This window comes from Eulemur rufifrons, chromosome 1 (genome assembly GCF_041146395.1).
Source record: "Eulemur rufifrons isolate Redbay chromosome 1, OSU_ERuf_1, whole genome shotgun sequence".
Taxonomy (NCBI): domain Eukaryota; kingdom Metazoa; phylum Chordata; class Mammalia; order Primates; family Lemuridae; genus Eulemur; species Eulemur rufifrons.
This window is the reverse complement of record NC_090983.1, coordinates 101,085,610-101,101,935: the sequence shown is the minus strand read 5'-3', so window position 1 is coordinate 101,101,935 and position 16,326 is coordinate 101,085,610. Positions and strand designations below refer to the sequence as shown.

The 16,326-nt window shown below is 42.2% G+C and overlaps 1 protein-coding gene across 5 annotated transcripts in view; it reads left to right on the top strand.

Moving 5' to 3' along the window:
- The window catches only part of SAP130 (Sin3A associated protein 130), an 89,534-nt gene extending 73,633 nt beyond the window's left edge, over nt 1-15,901 (top strand). For all 5 annotated transcript variants that reach the window (XM_069473888.1, XM_069473905.1, XM_069473879.1 and 2 more), the window contains 5 exons: nt 2,816-3,064; nt 3,239-3,364; nt 11,661-11,764; nt 13,909-14,022; nt 14,983-15,901. In XM_069473888.1, the coding sequence (XP_069329989.1) occupies nt 2,816-3,064; nt 3,239-3,364; nt 11,661-11,764; nt 13,909-14,022; nt 14,983-15,141 (752 nt within the window). In that variant the 3' untranslated portion in view covers nt 15,142-15,901. The remainder of the gene's footprint in view (nt 1-2,815; nt 3,065-3,238; nt 3,365-11,660; nt 11,765-13,908; nt 14,023-14,982) is intronic.
- The last annotated feature ends 425 nt before the right edge of the window (nt 15,902-16,326 follow it).

Below are 16,326 nucleotides of genomic sequence, written 5' to 3'. Positions count from 1 at the left end.
TTAGCCCCTAGCAGCTATGGCATTACCATTGGCTGTGTTAGGGAAGGTTGCAGGAGGAGCACATTTTATAGGGAGAGATTAGGAATTCAGTTTTTGACACAGTAAGTTTGAGGTGTCTGTTGGACATCTAAATATAGACATTGAGTAGTTGGATCTATCAGACTGGCTTTTGGAATAGAAAATGAAGTTACAGGTGTAAATTTGGAAGTTGTCAGTGTATATGTAAATTGTGTTTAAAGCCATGAGCCTGGATGAGTGGATGAGATCACGTAGGGAATGAATGCAGATTAAAAACAGAAGCAGCCCCCAAGCTAGCCCTAGGACACCGTGCCATTGTGAGGTGGGAGAAGAGGTGGAGTCTAGCAAAGGAGACTGGACACAGGTCCATAGTGGCAGGTGTACAACTTAGAGTATGTGCTGTCCTGGAAGGCAAGGACAGAACTGTTTTAGGGAGGAGGGGTGATCAGCTGGGTCACATGCTGTTGAAAGGGCAGGAAGGTAAGTACTAAGTGACTTTTGGATTTGGCAACACAGTGGTCATAGAGACCTTGAGAAGAGCAGTTTTCGTGTAATGATGGGGTCAGAGAGTGATCAGAAGGGAGTTCAAGAGAAAGCCGGGAGAGAAATAGAGACACTGTATGTTAACCACACTTTTGAGGAGTTTGTTCTAAAGGGATAGACAAAAGAAGGTAATATCTGAAGGAAAATGATGTCAAGAGGAAGTTTGGTTTTTATTGTTTTTTTGTTTTTTGTTTTGAGACAGAGTCTCGCTCTGTTTCCTGGGCTAGAGTGCCGTGGTGTCAGCCTAGCTCACAGCAACCTCAGACTCCTAGGTTCAAGCGATCCTCCTGCCTCATCCTCCCGAGTAGCTGGGACTACAGGCATGCGCCACCGTGCCCGGCTGATTTCTTCTATGTATTTTTAGTTGTCCAGCTAATTTCTTTCTATTTTTAGTAGAGATGGGGTCTCACTCTTGCTCAGGGTGGTCTCGAACTCCTGAGCTCAAATGATCCTCCCGCCCTGGCCTCCCAGAGTGCTAGGATTACAGGCATGAGCCACTGCACCTGGCCAAGAGGAAGTTTTTAAGATGGAACAAATAAAGTGTTTTGTCTGTTAATGGGAATGATCCAATAAAGTTGGAAGAATCAACGTGAATTCCTGGAGTGTTGTCTGAGGAGGTGAGGGTAGGTGGGTGTACCTTTGCTGCCAATACAGAGAGAAGGAAACTACAGGGTCACATGCATGTGGGAAGATGGGGTGGTGGGACTTGATGGACATTTTCTTGTGATTGCGCCTGTCTTTAACGTAGATAGCAAGGCCATCCGCTGAGAGTACGGATGGTGGAGGAGTCGTTGAAGGTCTCATGAGGAGAAGGTGTGAAGTAATCATCTGGAAAGAGACTAGCCTTAGCAGACAAGGGAGGATTGTCCACGTGCGGCCAGTCAGCATTGCTGTGTGTCGCTAGCTGCATTCAGCCGCGTAGGTACAGACTAGTCGGAGAATTGGATTTACCTCTTGTGCTTTGGATAAGTGAGTGCAGTGAAGCAAGAAAAGGGACAGTGAAGGAAGAAAATGAATAAAGTGATTGTAGAATTTCAACCAGCAATAGGGGAGGACAGACAGGGACGAGTGACGATGGGATCGTGGTCAGGTGAGTGGGTACTAGTTTCTCATGGGCCTAAAGAGTGCTGGAAGCTGGGTTCTAAGGAGAGTGACCTGGAAAGAGCGTTGGATTTGCCTGGAGAGTTAGTTGGATGCTAGAAATTGAGGGTGGGTGTGAGGTGGTTTGCAGCTGCTGGTAACGGCGGAGTTTGGGGTATGACTACTGGGAGTGGGTAGCTGAAGTCGGGTGGAGGAAAAGGATGGGGCAGATATGTTGCAGAGCGGAAATAGGAGTTCAGGTAAACCTTGAACGTGATTTTTAAGTCCCTAGATGTGTGATTCATACAAGCACAAACAAGCATTTACTTCCTCACTATGAAAGCTTTTTTTCTGGAGGCAGAGTGCTGTGGTAGTTAAGAGTACAAGCTCTGAACTAGACTGCTTCTGTCAACTCCCAACTCTGCCACTTTGTACTTGTGTGACTTGTGCCACATTTTCTCATCTGTGAATTGGAAAATAATAATGCTTACTTATTCAGATTATTTTTAAGATTATGAGTTAATTGGTTACCTGCTAGGAATTTATGTTTAAAGGCCTAAATAGTGGCTTAAACATGTAAGATTTTATTATCTCCTTTGGAGCAAGTCCTAAGGCATACAGTGCAGGGATGATATGTGTATTCCATAGAGTCATGGAGGATCCAGGCTCTTTCCCTCTCTGTGCGCCCCCTAGGATTGCACTCATGCTCTCGATTCTGGATAGCTGCTGCAGCTCCAGTCATCACATCTGAGTTCCAGGGTAACAAAAGGAAGACAAGGAGTACAAAGTCACTCCTTGTTTCTGTCTCTGTCGCTTTCTTCGTTCTTTACACCTTCTTTTAAGGAAACTTCCTAGAAGTCCCACAGAACACTTTTACTTTCATCTCATCTGACCATGTCTATAACGGAAGCTAGGAAATTCATTCTTTGAGCTGAGTCCCATGTCAACATGAGGGTCCTGGAAGTAAGGAAGATAAAGGTGTGGAGTGTTAGGGGGCAGTTGGCAGCCTCTGCCACAATTAGAATGCTTAGCACAGTGCCAGGCACATGGGAAGACTCAGTAAATGTTAGCTGTCTGTGCTCTTTCCTCAGTCATCGCCATTGCTAGAAATCAAGTGAAGCTTTCCGTTATGCTTGGGTTCCTACAGATGTTTGTGCTCCTTTTCCTATGACAGCAGTTCCTCCACTGGCTACCAACACTGTGTCACCGTCTCTCTCATTGCTGGCAAACAACCTGTCTATGCCTACAAGTGACCTCCCACCGGGTGCCTCCCCAAGGAAAAAGCCTCGAAAGCAGCAGCACGTGATCTCAACAGAAGAAGGCGACATGATGGAGACGAACAGCACTGATGACGAGAAGTCCGCTGCCAAGAGTCTCCTGGTGAAGGCCGAAAAGCGCAAGTCTCCTCCCAAGGAGTATATTGGTAATGATCACTTACGCCCACTGTGGTCTCCTGGCTCTCCCCACTCGGTCACGAGTCCATCCCAGAGGCCTTTGCGTAGTCAGTTTTACTTAGAGCTCACTTACTGGAATTGAACTTCGAGGGTTGTTGAAAATATGTGAGAAGTTATTTAATGTCTTCTTCCCTTTTGTATAGATGAGGAAGGTGTGAGGTATGTCCCTGTGCGTCCAAGACCTCCCATTACGTTGCTCCGTCACTATCGGAACCCCTGGAAAGCTGCTTACCACCACTTTCAGAGGTACAGTGACGTCCGGGTCAAAGGTTAGTTTCCCCAGAAACATCCAGTATTTTTTTTAGCATCCAGTGTTAATGCATGAAATTGGTGTAACACTTGGCTATATTGTAATTACAATAGAAGAAAAATACAGAATCACAGTTTTCTAGTTTTAAAAAAAAACATAAATTTTTATTGTAAAATCTTAAGACTTCAGTGTTTAACAACTGAAATATCCTGTTGAGTATTAAACTTAGAAAATTATCCTTTGCCCCAGAAAGCTGTATGCGCTTATTGGAATTCCAGTGTAATGGTTAAGTGACAGCCTTGGTTTTAGTAAAATGCACTGTGCTGATGTCTCCCCAAGTGCTGACAGGGTGACCTCCGTGGCCCCCGAGCAGCTGTGGGGAAGCCATGCTGGATTGCTGTTTAACAGAGGCCACAGTCCGAAGGGGTTATAGGGTGCTAAAATGTATGTGTATCATAAGCATTTTTTCAAAAGACCTTTTGTTTAAAATATATATGAAGCTCTTGAAGTGGTCTAGGGGTAAGCCCTTAATAAGTGCTCTGTTATTGTTGTTGAACCTGAGAATAACATTTAATAAACGCACATGTAATGAAAATGGCTGACAGTACTTTGGAAATACTCTACAAATATTTCTATTGATGGACCTTATGTGTTGTTAATCTTTACTGTAATAAATGCACAGAGAACTGTGAGTTTCCAGAGAATTGGTCACATTTCCCATTCTCTTTTTTTTTTTTTTTTTTTTGAGACAGAGTCTCGCTTTGTTGCCCTGGCTAGAGTGAGTGCCATGGCGTCAGCCTAGCTCACAGCAACCTCAAACTCCTGGGCTTAAGCGATCCTACTGCCTCAGCCTCCCAAGTAGCTGGGACTACAGGCATGCGCCACCATGCCCAGCTAATTTTTTTTCTATATATATTTTAGTTGGCCAGATAATTTCTTTATATTTTTAGTAGAGACGGGGTCTCGCTCTTGCTCAGGCTATTCTCGAACTCCTGACCTTGAGCGATCCACCCGCCTCGGCCTCCCAGAGTGCTAGGATTACAGGCGTGAGCCACCGCGCCCGGCCACATTTCCCATTCTCTTACATAAATTCTACTTGGAAACTTCTCTGAGGGTTCTCTTGAAGACTCAAGATGAGTCCAGTTTGGATGGGGTCTAGTGTCCAAGAGCAGGAGTAAAGGTGCTGACAGTTCATTTCTAGAAGTACAGAGGTGGTGGTCCTTCCCAGCTATTCTTCCTCACAAGTATACTTTGAGGTTTGAAAAGAAGGTGAGATTTCCAGAGGTCAGACAATGCTGACCTTTAGTGGAAGCAGGATATTGGCCGCTAAACATCTCTTCATGCCACAAGAATTTCGTAGCAGTAAAGTATTTAGGGATTTGCCTGGTAGTATTTAAGCCATACTACAATTATTGCATGAACAAAAAACAAATAATAACATGACAGACTTAAGCCTTAACATATCAGTAATTGCCTTAAATGTAGTCTAAATATACCAATTAAAAACTGATTGCAGGCTGGGCGTGGTGGCTCACGCCTGTAATCCTAGCATTCTGGGCGGCCGAGGCAGGAGGATCGCTCAAGGTCAGGAGTTCGAGACCAGCCTGAGCAAGAGCGAGACCCTGTCTCTACTAAAAATAGAAAGAAGTGATCTGGGTAACTAAAAATATATATAGAAAACATTAGCCAGGCATACGTCTGTAGTCCCAGCTACTTGGGAGGCTGAGGTAGAAGGATCGCTTGAGCCCAGGAGTTTGAGGTTGCTGTGAGCTAGGCTGACGCCACGGCACTCTAGCCCAGGTAACAGAGTAAGACTCTGTCTCAAAAAAAACAGATTGCAGAGTGGATGAAAAAACACAAACTGTATGCTGTCTAGAAGAAACTCACTTTGAATACAATAGCATAGGTAGATTGAAAGGAAAAGGATGAAAAATATATACAAAAATTAATTTATATAAAATGAGCAGTAGCTCTGTTAATATCAGGTAAAGTAAACTTCAGAGGAAAGAATATTGCTAGAGGAAAAAGAGACACATTACATAGTGATAAGAAAATCATTTGGCCAGGAAACAGCCCTAAATGTATAGGCAACAGAAAGCAAGAGCTTCAGAATACATGATGGATAAACAGAGTTAAACATAGAAATAGAAAAATGAACAGTTATAGTTAGAACTTTAACACACCACTCTTAGCACTTGATAGAACTACTTGTCAGAAGATAAGCAAGACTGTAGAACACCATGAACCACCAATGTCTAATAGACATTGATAGAATACTCCAACAACAGCAGAATACACATTATTCCTAATGCCATAGAACGTAGAAAGATAGACCATAGCCTGAATCATAAACCCCAACTAATTTAAAAGAATTAAAATCGTAGAATATCTTCACTGACAATAATGGAATCAAACTAGAAACCAATAAGAGAGAGATAACCCAAAAAGCTCCAAACCGTGAAAATTATATAGCACATGTCTAAATAGTCCATGGGTCAAAGAAGTCTCAAGGGAAATTTTTAAAAATACATAGAACTAGGCTGGGCGAGGTGGCTCGCGCCTATAATCCTAGCACTCTGGAAGGCCGAGGCAGGCGGATCGTTTGAGCTCAGGAGTTCGAGACCAGCCTGAGCAAGAGCGAGACCCCATCTCTACTAAAATAGAAAGAAATTAGGCGGGGCGCGGTGGCTCACGCCTGTAATCCTAGCACTCTGGGAGGCCGAGGCGGGTGGATCGCTCAAGGTCAGGAGTTCGAGACCAGCTCTGAGCACGAGCGAGACCTCGTCTCTACTAAAAATAGAAAGAAATTATCTGGCCAACTAAAAATATATATAGAAAAAATTAGCCGGGCGTGGTGGCGCATGCCTGTAGTCCCAGCTACTCGGGAGGCTGAGGCAGGAGGATCGCTTAAGCCCAGGAGTTTGAGGTTGCTGTGAGCTAGGCTGATGCCATGGCACTCACTCTAGCCCAGGCAACAGAGCAAGACTCTGTCTCAAAAAAAAAAAAAAAAAGAAAGAAATTAGCCAAACAACTAAAAATATATATATAAAAAAATAGATAGAACTGAATGAAAATGAAAATAAAGTAATAACCTAATAAAATATGTACTAAAGCAATGCTAACAGGGAAATTTATAGCATTAAATACTATGAACAGTTTTATCTTCATAAATTCAGTGATGTAAATGAAGTGAACCAATTCCTTGAAAACCACAAACTATCAAAACCCAACCAGAAACAAATAATCTGAATAGTTCTATAACCATTAAATAAATTAAATCCAAAAAAAAAAAATCTATAGGCCCACATACTTTTACTGGAGAATTCTGCCAAATGTTTTGATGAGAATTAACACCAATTCTCTACAGTCTCTTCTATTATAAAATACAGGAAAGGATACTTCCAAATTATGAAGCCAATATGAAATCAAAACCAGACAGAGTACAAGTATAGCAAACTACAGATCAGTAATTCCTTATGAACATAGATACAAAAATTCATTAACAAAATATTAGCAAATCAAATCCAGCAATATATACCTTGACCAAGTGGGATTTATTCTAGCTATGTAAGTCTGGTTCAACATTTGAAAATCAATGCAATTCGTCATATTAGCAGACTATCAATTTCCTAGGGCTGCCATAACAAGTACCACAGGACTGATGGCTAACTAGTAGTTTATTCACTTATGGTTCTGGAGGCTGGGAGTTCAAAACCAAGGTGTGACAGGATCAGACTCTCGGTGAAAGCGCCAAGGAGAGTCCTTCCTTGCCTTTTTGGTTTCTGGTGACTGACAGCAGTCCTTGGCTTGCAGCCGGGTCACTGCAGTCTCTCCCTCCGTCTTCACATGGCATTCTCTTCTGTGTCTGTCTGCCTCTTCCACCTTCCCTTCCCTCTTTTTCCCTTTCTCCCCCTCCTCGTCTCCTTCTTTGACTCTCTCTTTCTCTCCCCATCTCTCCTTCCTCCCTCCTTGGAAGGATACCAACCATTGGATTTACAGCTTACCTTAATCCAGTGTGACTTCTCTTTCCTGAATTACATTACATTTTAATTCCAAGTAAGGTTCCATTCACAGGTACCAAGGGACTTGAACATATTTTTGGGGGGGATGCAATTCAGTTGACAACAAAAGCTAACAAAGAAAAATAGGCCGGGCGTGGTGGCTCACGCCTGTAATCCTAGCACTCTGGAAGGCCGAGGCGGGAGGATCGCTCGGTCAGCAGTTCAAGACCAGCCTGAGCAAGAGCGAGACCTCGTCTCTACTAAAAATAGAAATTATATGGACAGCTAAAAATACATATAGAAAAAATTAGCCAGGCATGGTGGCGCATGCCTGTAGTCCCAGTTACTTGGGAGGCTGAGGCAGAAGGATCGCTTGAGCCCAGGAGTTTGAAGTTGCTGTGAACTAGGCTGACGCCACGGCACTCACTCTAGCCTGGGCAACAGAGTAAGACTCTGTCTCCGAAAAGAAAAGAAAAGAAAAATCACATGATCATATCAATAGATCCAGAAAAAATATTTTACAAAATTCAACACCTTTTCATGATAAAAAACTTTGAAAAAATAGAGAACGGGTTTTCCTCAATTTGATAAAGTCTACAGAAAACCTATAGATAGCATTATACTTTATAGTGGAAGACTAAATGATTTCTGCCTGAAATTGGCAAAAAGCAAGATGTCCTCTCAGTGCTCTTACTCAACACAGTATTAGAAAGTCTAGCTACACAATCAGGCAACAAAAAGGTAAAAGCCACACAAATTGCAAAAAAATAAATTGTCCCTATTTTCAGATGACTTCATTGTCCAGAAAGAAAATACCAAGGATTCTACAAAAAACCTTCATGGAACTGGTAAATGAATTCAGTAAGATCACAGGATACAGTATCAACACAAGCATCAATTGTGTTTTTAAATACTTGGAATGTACTTGTGGAAACTGGTATTAAAACATAATACCATTTATAGTTGCTCCCCTAGAAATGATATACTTAGGTATAAATCTAGCAAAAGATGCACAAGGTTTGTTTCTTGAAAACTATAAAATGCTGACATCTGCACTCAAATATTTGTAGCAGCACAATTCACAATTGCAAAGATGTGGAAACAACCCAAGTGCCCATCAATACATGAATGGATTAATAAAATGTGGTATATGTGAGTTCTACTCAGCCACAAAAAAACAATGGTGATCTAGTACCTCTTGCATTATCCTGGATAGAGCTAGAGCCCATTCTACTAAGTGTAGTATCACAAGAATGGAAAGGTAAGCACCACATGTACTCACCACCACATTGGCATTAACTGATCAACACTTAAGTGCACATATAGTAGTAACATTCATCGGGTGCTGGGCAGGTGGGAGGGGGGAGGGAGGGGATGAGTATGTTCACACCTAATGGGTACGGTGTATGCCTTCTGGGGGAGCGACACGCTTGAAGCTCTGATTCACATGGAGCAAAGGCAATATATAAAACCCCTAAACATTTGTACCCCTGTAATATGCTGAAATAAAATTAATTTTTAAAAATTATTTCCAAAAACACTATAAAATGCTGCTGAGAGAAGATCTAAAGAAGTGGAGAAACATACAATATGGATTAGAAAACACATTAAAGATGTCAGTTCTTTCCAGATTGATCTGTGCGTTTAATACAGTTCCTACCAAAATTACAGCTGGGTTTTCTTAGACATAGAGAAGCTTATTCTGAACTTTGGAAAGGCACAGAAACTAGAATAGATGAAATAATCTCAAAAATCAAGAGAAATCTTTCTTTCCAACATTAAGGATTATGATTTAGCTACACTAGTCAAGACAGTGTGGTACTGGTAAGAGACAGACATAGATCAATAGTACAGAATAGAAAATGCAGAAATAGCCCCAGACAAATGTGCTCAACAGTTTTTTGACAAAGGTGCAAAAGCAATTCAATGGAGGAAACAGAGTCTTTTTAACAAATGGTGCTGCACATCTGTAGGCAAAAGAAAAAAAAAAAAGATAGCTTCAACCTAATCTGCACACCTTATACAAAAATTACCTCGCAATGGCTAATAGATTGATTGATCAATTTAGCATCTTAGCCCTAGAGATGTAAGCTAATAGATGTTAAATGTGATACTGTAAAACTTTAAAGAAACCTTAGAAGAAAATCTTCAGGACCTAGGATTTGGTGAACAGTTCTTAGACATGATGCCAAAAGCATCATCTATAAAAGAAAAAAATCAACATATTGTATTTCATAAAACCTTTTTCTCTGTGAAAGACTCTCTGTTAGAAAGTTGAACAGACAAGCTACAGACTGGGAGAAAATATTAGCAAACTTGCGTATCTGATAACAGACTCAAATCTAAATTATAAAGAACCCTAAAAACAGTAAAATAGAAACAAGAAGAAGAATTCCAGGCATGATGGTGCTCCCAGCTACTTGAAAGGTTGAGGCAAGAGGATCACTTGAGCCCAGGAGTTTGAGGCTGGAGTGCACAATGATCACGCCTGTGAGTAGCCACTGCACTCCAGCCTGGGCAACACAGTGAGACCCGCATCTCTAATAAAAGTGCTAAGGTAAATGCTGGTCAAGATACGCAGAAACTAGATCTCGTGGATTGCTTTGAGCACTCTGAGCTTGTCGTCCCACTTCCTTCCCGCCTGCCTTGTTTCTGTGAGAAGTCCACTCTTAGCTATGTTGGGATTCCCTTGTCTTAATCAATGAAGTATCATTTTCTCTCTTGCTGCTTTGAAGATTTCCTCATTATCTTGGGTTTTTCACATTTTACTATGAGGTGTCCGTTTGTAGGTCTCTTTGCACTTGTCATACTTGTAGTTCCTCCAGCTTCCTTGGTGTTTTGGTTATTTTTCAATAAATTTGGGAGGTTTTTAGCCATTTTTTCTTGGAATATTTATTTTCGTTTTTCTCTCTCCTTCTGGTATGCCTCTCACACATCTGGTGCTTCTCTTAACGGGGTCCCACATTTCTCTGAGGCCCTGTTCATTTTTTCTCATTGTTTTCTTTCTCTGTTCCAGAATGCATAATCTCTGTAGATCTTTGTTTAAGTTTGCTAATTATTTCTTGTACTGATTCAGATCTTTTGAGCCCCTCTAGTGAATTTTTAAATTTGAGTTACTATACTTTTCAACTCCAGAATTTTAATTTGTTTTTTTTTTAGAATTTCTATGTCTCTGTGTCTATTTCATGTGTCATAGTCATCCTAGTTTCCCACGCTTTTTCAGTCTTGCTTTATTTTAGTGCTCTGAACATGTTTATTATGGGCATTTGAAATCTTTTGCTGTTATGTTGGACACCTGAACGTTCTCACAGGCACCTTCTGGCGCCTGCATTCTTTTCAGAAGTATGGGCCACACATTCCTGCTTCTTTGCATGCCTTGTAATTTTTTGTTGGAAACTGGACTGTTTAGATAACGTATTGAAGCAACTCAGACTGGTCCTCCCACTCTTGGGCTTGCTATTGTTACTGGCTTCTTTAGTGACTGGCTGGGTTAGTTTAGTAAAGTCTAACCACGACCCTCCCTCTCCCATACAAGTGTTCTGTCTCTGATACTTCTCCCCAGGGAGGCCTGTCTTGGGGCATGCCCACAGCCACCCTGAGATGACAGTGGCTTTTTAAGGGCTCTCTACTCTTGCCCTGACCTAACCCAACCAATAAAGTCACTGATTGCTGGCTATTTCCTCTACCGTTGTCAACAGTGCCCTGGAGCACAGATTCCTCTACAAAACTAATCCAGTCAAATTGTAGTTTCTTGGGCAGAACAGTTTCTAAGGTGGTGTTCCGTATTTGTTCCGCCCTCAGGAGGGCTCCTCTGGCTGTCCTCTTTCCGTCTGTTCTGTGCTCTCTCGTGCAGACCAGCCCACACGGTCTAGGCCGGACCGTCATTAGACGCACACGTCTTCTCCCTGTTGCCTCTCCACGCCCTCTCTGTTCTTGGGAGCACCTTCAGGTTTAAACTTCTTCACACTCTTGCAAATGGAGTCAGTTCCTTTGGGAAGAGATTAGAAGTTATCTGTTTTACAGCCCACTTCTTCCCCTGGCAAAATCTCTGAGCCAGGGCATTGGAGATGGAGGTGGGGACACAGCAAGTTTCTCTCTGAGTGACAGCCCTGCTGTAGGAGGTCAGCGCTCAGTGGAGGGAGAGGAGGGGAGTGAGCAGCCCAGGGTGCTCTCGGCTTGCCTCTCCTGCCATGAAACCACTGCCTCAAGTAAAGAAATTCTTGATAAAATATTGGCACTTAGGCTGTTTGCAAACAAACGATTTAGCTTTTTACAAATTGAAATATGCTTATTTTTATTTTTCTATGGTTCCAGAGGAGAAAAAAGCGATGCTGCAGGAGATAGCTAATCAGAAAGGAGTGTCCTGCCGTGCCCAAGGCTGGAAGGTCCACCTCTGTGCTGCCCAGTTACTACAGCTGGTAGGTGGAGTTCCGGCAGTTGTTCTGTCCTGCTAAAGAAGATGCTGGAGACGTCTTGAGTTCATAGGCCATTCTCCTTTGAGTAATACTGAAGCATTCCAGCTAACATGGGTCTTGCTAGAATTTTTGTATGTGCTATATATTATAATCATTATATCGATTATATATGATTATAATCAAAATACATCTGAGTTCTGGTACCCAGACCCAATATACATGGAATAACTGTGGTGTAAAGTTAAGGATTCAGAATCATGTGTTGCCATGACATCTGAAACAGAGTGAGCCTCAGATGGCCTAACCGTAAACCCCTCCTCGCTGCCCTGCTCCCTCAGATAAGGTCTCTTAGCCACACAACCTTCTTATCATGGGGACCAGGAACAGTTCCTGCTTCTCACTGAGTAGTAGGCTTTAGTTCCCTGCCAGCTTCTAGTATTATGCAAATAAGCCAATCACGTCCTCACGCCGAGAGCAGGGTGTACTTCTCCCAAGTCTGCCTCCACAGCCCCTGTTTGTTCAGTCTGTCTAAGTGCAGCCCCATGTGGACCCGCATGGTGTGCCATGTCCTCTTCCCCCAAGCCGTGAGTACAGTCATGCACCCCATGATGATGTTTCGGTCATCAGCAGACTGCGTATATGACAGTGGTCCCATAAGATTATACTGGAGCTGAAAAATTCCTATTTCTAGTATTTACTATACTATACTTTTTAATCATTATTTTAGAGTGAACTCCTTCTACTTAGAGAAAAAGTTAACTAGAAAACAGCCTCAGGCAGGTCCTTCAGGAGGCATCCAGAAGAAGGCACTGTTATCATAGGAGATGACAGCTCCATGCGTGTCACTGCCCCTGAAGACCTTCTGGTGAGACAAAATGTGGAGGTGGAAGACAGTGATACTGATGATCCTGACCCTGTGCAGGCCTAGGCTAATGTGTGTATTCGTGTCTTAGTTCTTAACAAAAAAGTTTAAAATTTTTAAAAAAATTTTAAATAGAAAAATGCTTGTAGAATAAGGATGTAAAGAAAGAAAATATTTTTGTACAACTCTACAATGTATTTGTGTTTTAAGCTAAATGTTATTACAAAAGAGCCAAAAAGTTTAACAAATTAAAAGATTTTTAAGTAAAAAAGTGACAGTAAGCTAAGGTTAGTTTATTACTGAAGAAGGAAAATTTGCTTTATAAATATAGTGTAGCCTAAGTGTACAGTGTTTATAAAGTCTGCAGAAGTATGCAGTAATGTTCTAGGCTTTCGCATTGACCACTCACTCACTCACTCACCCAGAGCAACTTCCAGTACTGCAAGCTCCATCCATGGCAAGTGCCCAATATATGAGTACCATTTTTTTACCTTTCATGCTATAATTTTACATACATTTTCTATGTTCAATATTTAGATGCAAAAATACTTACCATTGTGTTACAGTTGCCTACAGTATTCAGTACAGTAACATGCTGTACAGGTTTGTAGTCTAGGAGCAACAGGCCACACCGTATGTCCTAAGCGTGTAGCAGGCTGCCCCATCTAGGTTTGTGTAAGTGGACTCTGTGACATTCGCGCAATGAAATTGCCTAACACAGATCTCAAATGTATCCCCATTGTTAAGAGACGTATGACTATGACTGTGTGTGTGACTCATGAACTGCTGTCAGTCCCAGCTGTGCAACGTTGCGTCTTACACATTCAGCTGTTTCCATAACCGTAGGACAGGACTCCCTCCTTCACCAACTGGGTGAAGAGACAACAGCATCATGAAGTTTTCCCTTCTTTTGAGTAGCAATGATCTGAAGAAAATTTTCTGTTGTCAGCATCTAAAAAATGTAGTGCCTTGGCTAGTTTTTACTTACAAAAAACTATTTCCGTGAAACTTGTAGACTTGTTTTTCAGAGAATTTGTGAATTCAGGGCAATATTTAAAAGTTATCTTTGAAGATAGACTCTAAACTATGGCAAATTATAATGTAAATCTTTGTTGATCAATATTCTATATTGTTTGTTAACCTTAGTTCTTGGGAGAAAGCACTTTGCCATCCCAACAGCTCTCATACCAGCTTAGAAAGGTGATTCAAAGTGGGTTCATTTGCCTGAGGTTGACATAGAAAAGTATCTCTGAGGTCATGATGTCCTCCCTCTCATGTGTTGCAGACAAATCTAGAACATGACGTCTATGAAAGACTTACCAACCTACAGGAAGGGATTATCCCAAAGAAAAAAGCTGCAACTGATGATGATCTACACCGAATAAATGAACTCATACAGGTTTGAATGAGCCTTTTCCCTTCTGATCATCCACCTTATGAACTTGCTTACTATGAAGTCCTCATCTCCCATTTCCCTCCCACATCCACTAATTTTTTTTTTTTTTTTTTTTTTTTTTGTGAGACAGAGTCTCACTCTGTTGCCCGGGCTAGAGTGAGTGCCGTGGCTTCAGCCTAGCTCACAGCAACCTCAAACTCCTGGGCTCAAGCGATCCTCCTGCCTCAGCCTCCCGAGTAGCTGGGACTACAGGCATGCACCACCATGCCCGGCTAATTTTTTGTATATATATATATATTTTAGTTGTCCATATAATTTCTTTCTATTTTTAGTAGAGACGGGGTCTCACTCTTGCTCAGGCTGGTCTCAAACTCCTGACCTCGAGCGATCCACCCGCCTCGGCCTCCCAGAGTGCTAGGATTACAGGCGTGAGCCACCGCGCCCGGCCTCACTAATATCTTTAATAATAAACTATTACTGGCCAGGCGTGGTGGCTCACACCTGTAATCCTAGCACTCTGGGAGGCCAAGGCGAGAGGAACGCTCGAGGTCAGGAGTTTGAGACCAGCCTGAGCAAGAATGAGATCCTGTCTCTACTAAAAATAGAAAAAAATTATCTGGACAACTAAAAATATGTATAGAAAAAAATTAGCCGGGCATGGTGGTGCATGCCTGTAGTCCCAGCTACTCGGGAAGCTAGGCAGGAGGATTGCTTGAGCCCAGGAGTTTGAGGTTGCTGTGAGCTAGGCTGATGCCACGGCACTCTAGCCCGGGCAACAGAGTGAGACTCTGTCTCAAAAAAAAAAAAAATTCGTGTTATTTGCTTCAGCTTTCATTACTGAGAAACACTAAGACATTTTCTATGTATGAAAGCCTCAAAATGGCCTCTCCCAATGGTGAGCAGCTCTTTAAAAGCTGTCGTCTTCATGGTCACTGGCTGATGATGTGATGTCTTCTGTTTCAGGGGAATATGCAGAGGTGTAAACTTGTGATGGATCAAATCAGTGAGGCCAGAGACTCCATGCTTAAGGTTTTAGATCATAAAGATCGTGTCCTGAAGCTTCTAAACAAGAATGGGACTGTCAAGAAAGTGTCAAAATTGAAGCGAAAGGAAAAAGTGTAGACCCAGAAGAATCAGGAGTTTGGAAACAGAATTCATGAAGAATGTTGGTGGGGGTGGGGGGAGGGTTTTGGTTATTTCCAAAGTGGAACTCTGAAATAAAGGAAGTATTCCTTAATTCACAAGTGAAAGCAGAGGGACCCATGGCATCCAGTGGCATGAAAGGACCTGAGCTGACCAGACACAGTGGGCCCCTTCTTGTGTTCAGACGTGTCCCTGTTGAGTCTGCCCTGTGTCAAGTGACTCCTGATGCATCAGTGTCCACCAGTTGGAAGCAGTGACAAGGATGATGGCTGGTGTCATAGCCATGCGGGTCATAGACTACCTGGTGGATTCCTGCAGGCCCCATACCGAGCCTGGACTGAAAGTATCTACTCGGACCATCTGTTATCTCTCTACACTGAAAAATAAAACCTCTTCCACTTACCCCATTTGGTTCTTCTGCCTGACCTACAAATGCCCAAATTGGCCTTTACAGCAGTGCCACAGCACCAAGCAAGCTGCCACAGCTCACACTCTAAAGGAGTTCTTGTCATTTTTTTAAAAGAACCATTTCCAAGTGAAATTGTTATATGGTCTGTCTTGCGTGTGTCAGAGTTGGGTTTTTGTGGAGGTTCGGAGCAGGCAACATCATAAGTTGCTCTCAGATCTGTGTTCTGAGGTTCCTTCTTGACTATCTGTACTTCTGTAGCTGGCGTGACGCTGGCGGTTGTATGTACACACATCTCCAAACATTAATAAAGGAATCAAAGAAGGTTTTGTACATGAGCAATTCGCATCCTTTTGTAAACTGGATCAGTGCTGTACTCTGAACTTCACTCAAGTGTTTCCCCTACTGCGATTTCTCGCGCATTGTTGAGAGTCTGCTTTGTTAAAGTTTAGGTAGTCCACGGAGTACCACTTATCCTGATAATGTGAAAACGTTACAGTGGTAAAGTCTGTTGGACCACGGTTATCTTAAATACAAGCCTGTGTTGTGGCCCAGTACAGATATAAATTGGTCAAATTATAGGTCTATTAACACATTGACTGCCTCACTAGAAAAAATTTTTTTTCCTTGGGGCCACGATGTTTCATTACAAAAATGGGATAAAAGCTTTGAAAACAAAACGATCCTTTCTAATTTAATGAAAAATTTGTTATTTTTTATTGTTTTCTCTGTGTGAATTATATGCAACTTGAAAAATA